Source organism: Myotis davidii, unplaced genomic scaffold, assembly GCF_000327345.1.
Source record: "Myotis davidii unplaced genomic scaffold, ASM32734v1 scaffold72, whole genome shotgun sequence".
Classification (NCBI taxonomy): Eukaryota; Metazoa; Chordata; class Mammalia; order Chiroptera; family Vespertilionidae; genus Myotis; species Myotis davidii.
The window spans coordinates 6,364,494-6,370,065 of NW_006284618.1; the positions used below are offsets into that span (position 1 = coordinate 6,364,494).

General features: G+C 65.2%; 1 protein-coding gene across 1 annotated transcript in view; it reads right to left on the reverse strand.

The window, feature by feature from the left end:
- Nucleotides 1-3,936: 3,936 nt before the first annotated feature.
- Nucleotides 3,937-5,572, reverse strand: part of LHPP (phospholysine phosphohistidine inorganic pyrophosphate phosphatase) — a 75,336-nt gene continuing 73,700 nt past the window's right edge. The window contains exon 7 of the mRNA XM_006754988.2: nucleotides 3,937-4,824. Within this exon, the coding sequence (XP_006755051.1) occupies nucleotides 4,728-4,824 (97 nt within the window). The 3' untranslated portion in view covers nucleotides 3,937-4,727. The remainder of the gene's footprint in view (nucleotides 4,825-5,572) is intronic.

Sequence of the window (5,572 nt, forward strand, 5' to 3'; positions counted from 1 at the left end):
AGGGCCGCGCCCCGGACGGGGGCTGTGGCCGGCGGGGGGAGCCTGCCCCTGCCTGGCGGGACCGGGTGGCCGAGAGCAGCCCCTGCTCCCTGGACGGCGAGTTGGATATTGAACAAATAGAGAATAACTGAGGCCCGGCCCCGGGCAGGTGGCGCACCAGGATCCACGGCCTCGCTCTGGGCACGGGCAGGCGCTTGAAGCGGGAGCCCCACTCCGGGGCCTGAGAAAGCGTCCGGAAGGAGTCGGGTGCCTGGGAGTGCGCCCCCTCCTCCCGCAGAGGCGCCCCTGCCTGCAGAGCCCCCAGCCCAGGGCACCCACCAGCCCACGCCGCGCAGTGGAATGGAGCCCGGCCCTGACCAGCGGGCCACGGGCCACAGAACTGCTGTGGGTTTGGGTCTCGCCGCCTTTTCCTTGTGGAACGTGGGCCCCCACGCATCCCAGGCACCTGCCGGGCACTCATCCTCGCTCTGCCTGCTGCCCTGGCCGGGGTTCGACCCTCCGGGGCTTGCTGGGGCCTCAGGCCCATCCGGGGGTGTCGGGTCCTTCTTGGCCTCCTGCTCAGGTTCCGTGGGGGGTCGCCCCCAGCTTCTTTAGCTCAGTCTTACTCTGTGCCTTGCCTCCGGGCCCCGCCTCAGGCTGGAAGGTTCCGGAGGCACTTCCTTCTGCAGCAGCACCAGACCCGAGTGGCCTTAATTCCGAGTGAGAGACAGAGGCCGGGGCCGAGGGGCCCTGCGCGTCTGAACTCTCAAGGCCAGGGAGCAACTTGGGGTGGTTGTCAGAGGCCATCTATGGGGGGCAGACATGGGGTAGGGAGACAGACCCGCTTACCTCCCCCGTGTGTGGCCAGCCCGGCCCCGTGGCTCCCGGCCACTCCGGGGGCCACTCTGCAGGGTTGGCAGAGGGCAGCCGTTCCCCGTGCCACCCCGTCACTGAGGGATGGGCTTAGTTGATTCCGGGAGCGGAGAGATGGCACCATGGAAGGGCAACCTCTTGAAAACGTCCTCAGGAGGCAGGAAGGTGAGCAGGTGCACACGCCAGGCCTGTGCCCAGGTCAGGGTGCGGGTGCCTCTGGCCGCTCCGGGGCCTGGTCGAGGGCCTGCACAGCCCCCTGTGGAATTCCAGGCGCATGCTCGGTGGTGGTGGGCATTCCCTGGGGGCTTTAATCAGGGCACCCCGTGCTCAGTGGTGCGAGCGGAGTGTGTTCATTGCCGCCTCCTTGCCCAGCCCCACTGTAGGCACCGAGCTTGCCTACCCCCTGAGTTTTCACTCCGCCACCCCGGCTCGGCCCAGCTGCAGACAGCGTGGCTGTTGGAATTGGGCCTTGGTGACCTTGGCACCTTCCGCACACAGTAGCCATTGGGGGGCTAATGAGCTGTGGCTCCTCCCAGACGGCTAGTAACCGCCGGTGCGCCCTGGAGTCCTGACGGGGGCCGTTCGGTCCCTGTTCGCTCTCTGCCAGCAGCCCTGCCGCCCTCCTGCCGTTCACACCAAAGGCTCGCACCTTCCCGAGGACAAGTCCCACGGAAGCTCTCCCTAAACCTGCACTTTTTACATCAAAAGGGGTGGCTCTTCCTACAAATCAGCAGAGGCCGCTCGCAGAAAACCCAGCCGTGGCCGTGGGGATGGTGTTGAGATCCTGCTGATGGGCGGGCAGGCGGGCGGGCACTGGGCGGGGCCCTGGGCGCCAACCAGCTTCGCCCGAGGGGCTCCCACCCAGGGCACGTCCCCTCGGGACCATCGAGCACGTCGCCTGTCCCCACCGGGCGGCTTGTGGAGGGCACGTGTTCTTAGCGGTGACAGCTCAGTCAGAGGCCGCGTGCCCCCTGTGCTCAGCAGCCCGGGGGGAGGCACTGGGATTGGGTTGCCGCCAAGAGGAGAGGCCACGGGGGCCACGGCCTCCACGGCAGGCCTCCTGGGAAGGAGCAGTCCGTCTCGCGGTCCACACCGCAGGCGCCCACAGCGAGAGGGCTGAGAGGACGGCCTGGGCAGCAGCCCCCATGCCTTTCCTCTGGCGAAGGAGGGAGCCACGTGGCGGGGGGTGTCCCAGGGCTGCAGTGCAGGTGACCTCAGACCCATCCTCCCCTCCTGCCCCTGCGGGTCCCGTCCACCAGCCCCCTCCACCCCCCAGCCCAGGGCACTGTCGAGAAGGGGGACCCCAGTCCTGCAGGGCTTGGCCCTCTCCTGTCTCCAGGCCCCTCTGGGCTGTGCTACCCCGGAAGCTCCTTGGCCACGCCCACAGCCCACACTGCAGCGGTGAGGGGAGGGGACAGCCTGGGGCTGGTTGTATGGTTGTCTTTTGGTTGGAGAGGGCAGCCTTCTTCTAGAAGGTTCTGCCACGCTGCCCTGCCTAGAGAGGCCCATCTGCTCTACCCCCCAGCCCCTCTGGTCTTGGAGGGAGGCCCCCTCTGACCCATGTTGACTGTCCCCAGGGGCAGGCTGGCGGCTCACTAGTTAGGGTCCTGCCTCATGGCCCATGCCCATGAACTGCTCTGAGGGGGCGGGAGGACATCACAGCCAGGAGGGAAGGTGGGGCGTGGCTCTGGGCGATGGGTGGGGAGGAGAGGCCCCCCCTCACCCCAAAGAAGCACCCTCCCCAGCCGCCGGGCTCCCAGGCCCCCCGATGATGGTGAAACCCGCCCGCCCCAGGGCGTGGGGTGGGGTGCTGCCGGCTTCACCGTTTACATGCCACAACCGCTTGCCTTACTCCCGGTGGCCGGGCCCGGGGCCCACGGCCTCCCGGCCACAGGGCTTGTCCTGACCACACGCAGATTCCCATTCTCGGGAAGCCTTACTTTTCCACGAGATTTTTGTAGCAGGCAAGTTTTGTGAATTTGTTTGTCAATAAAGGAGAAGCCACGTGATCAAACCAAACCTAAGTCTGAATGGGTGTCCCTGTGCAGAGCGTGGCTTCCCACCGCTGGTGCTGCCCAGGGCCTTCGGGCACTGCCTGTCGCAGCAGCCTCCCCGGCATCGACCCCACAGCCCCCTCCCGGCGGCCCGGCCACAGATCGGGCGCAGCGGCCCGTGCCCTGCGCCTCTGCCTCTGCTCAGGTTAACGGCGCCCTCTGGCCTTGGGGCTGGTCACCTAACGGCTGTGGCTGCCCTGCCTGGCCCGTGGGTGCGGCCCATGGGCTGCCTCTTGCCAGTCACACAGTTGCTCAAACCGCTCCCACTGGCACCAGCGCAGAAAACCAGGCCTCTTTAAAGAGAACAGACGAAAGAAAGTAGTCCGAGGCCACAGCGGAGACTGGAGCCTGACCTAGCAGTCTCTCTGGCAAATTGTGTTGTCGGTGTGTGGGGGTGTCCTGGGGGCTCGGGGACAGAGTGAGCCTGTTTCTGGGGCATCTTCCCGAAACTCCAGGCAGGGTGGCGGCCCGGGCGGGTGGGGTCTGGCCACCTCCGCCCCCGCGGCTGTCCCCCCCTCCCCACGGGCCACGCTGTCTTGCACTAGAGCCCTCTAGTCTCAGGAATTCGCTTGTTACTTTTACTGTGTAAATAAAGCTTCCTGGTTTAATATCTAACCGCCAGGAGCTGTCTGTCTGGTTTCTGTTGGGCGTGGCTAACTGGAGGGTCCCCCTGGCAGGGGCAGGGCCTGGACCCTCGGTCACCTCTGAGCCTCGGGGCCCGTCTGTAATATGGGGACACTGTTGGGAGCTGGAATACGGGGCTTTGTGAGGGACCCCGAGGGGGAGGCGGGCCCGTGGAGAGGCTCGCTTCATTGCACAACCCGTTGGCCACCCATTTGACCACAGGGCTGTGCCTAGAACATGGAAGGTCCCGGGGGCCTCAGTTTCCCCTCCGTCTGTTAAATGAAAGGGTGGGGCAGGGGAGGAGTCCAGGGCCCGGCCCTCTGCTGTTCAGTGGTTCAAGCCACTCTCCTCCCCCATCCCTGCCTCCCCCACCTCCCCTTACCCCCGCCCTCGCAGCCAAAGCCCATCGGCACAGGCCAGGTGGTTTATTTCATGGTTAGTGTCCTGCACACAGTGGGTGCGACGCTCGAGTCTATGGAGTTACGGCTCCAGGAAGTGCCCTCTGCCTGCAGCCCATCCAGTGCTGACCATTCTCGCTCTGTAGCACGTGGGCCTCCTAAGCAGGTCGCCAACCTTTCGGCCTCACGGACACCAGGGGTCCGCGGCCCACCGATCGGCAAGCGCTGCTCCAAAGGCCCCTGGGAGCTGCCCAGCTTTGGGCTCCACAGGTGATGTGGGGACAGGACAGTGTGCTGCGTTAGGGGTGTGTGGGGGTTGAGGGGGGTGCTGAGTGGCCACTCTGAGTCCAGGCGGGGGCTGGGCTGGGCAGTGCCCGGGGGCTGGCTCAGCTGGGGCTGCGTGGGCTGAGGGAAGGCCCGTGTCCTCCAGGCTCCGTGCTGAAAGGCCAGGAAGGTTGGATCATGAGGCTGGGACCTGCCTGGGGCCCAGGTGGAGGAGCACCTACAGGACCCGGTGCCCCTGGAGAGCACGTGCACCTGGGGGCTCCTGTATTCCCGGGGTACCCCAGCCCCTGCCTGGGGGCTTTTCTCTTCTGGAGGCCTAGCCCACTCTCCTGGCTTCACAGGGCTGCGGGGCAGGGAGCAGGCACGGGGAGGGAGAGAGGAGGGCTGGTTGCCCACACCGTCTGGCTGGGCCCCTCGCCTGCTGTGGAGGGCGAGGGCAGAGCCTGGGTTGGTCTGGGCACTGGGTGCGTGGGTGGGCGGTGCCAGGGGGCTGGGGACCTTCCCCGAAGGCCCATCACTTGTCCGCGTGCAGCAGCAGCAGGTCCACGGCCTCCGCGAGGTTGTCCACGTACCCGTCAGCCTTAACTTCGGGATGCTGCTCATCGCTGGGCCTGGGGGGGCAGAGGCCGTCAGTCAGGCCGCACGGGGGCCCAGCTGGCAGTGCGGCCGGGCAAGCTCTCTGGCGGGCCGAGGTCAGGGCTCAAAGCAGCACAGAACCTCCCCCAGCAAATACCCCACCTGGTTCGTCGTCATGTCCCTGGCACCTGCCCCAGGATCCCCTCCTTGGGCCCCCCCCGGGGCCGTAGGCCAGCACTACTGTCCATCAAAGGAAGGCAACCCGAAGAGGGCACGAGAGTCTGCCCAGAAAAGAGGACACCTGTGGCCCTGGCCGGTGTTGCTCAGTGGATAGAGCGTCAGCCTGCAGACTCAAGGGTCCTGGGTTCGATTCTAGTCAGGGCCACATGCCTGGGTTGCAGGCTAGATCCCCAGTAGAGGGCGTGCAGGAGGCAGCTGATCAGTGATTTTCTCTCATCATCGATGTTTCTCTCTCTCTCCCTCCCTTCATCTCTCTGAAATCAATATATATATTGATATTAAATATATATTTATTTAAAAAAGAAGCCATATTGTGATGAGATTCTGGCCAGCCCCCTCTACACACGGTACTAGCCGAACGGCACACGTGGCTAATTATGTTTAATTACATGTCATTTAAATTCGAGATCCATTAAAAGAAAGGCTGCATTAGCAGCCGGCGGTGTTTGCCGACACAGGGGAAATGCGGACTTTCATGTCTTCACTACACAACGTTGCTGAGGGCTCGGGGGACCGGGTGCGTGGAGGTACTCGCCTGGCCCC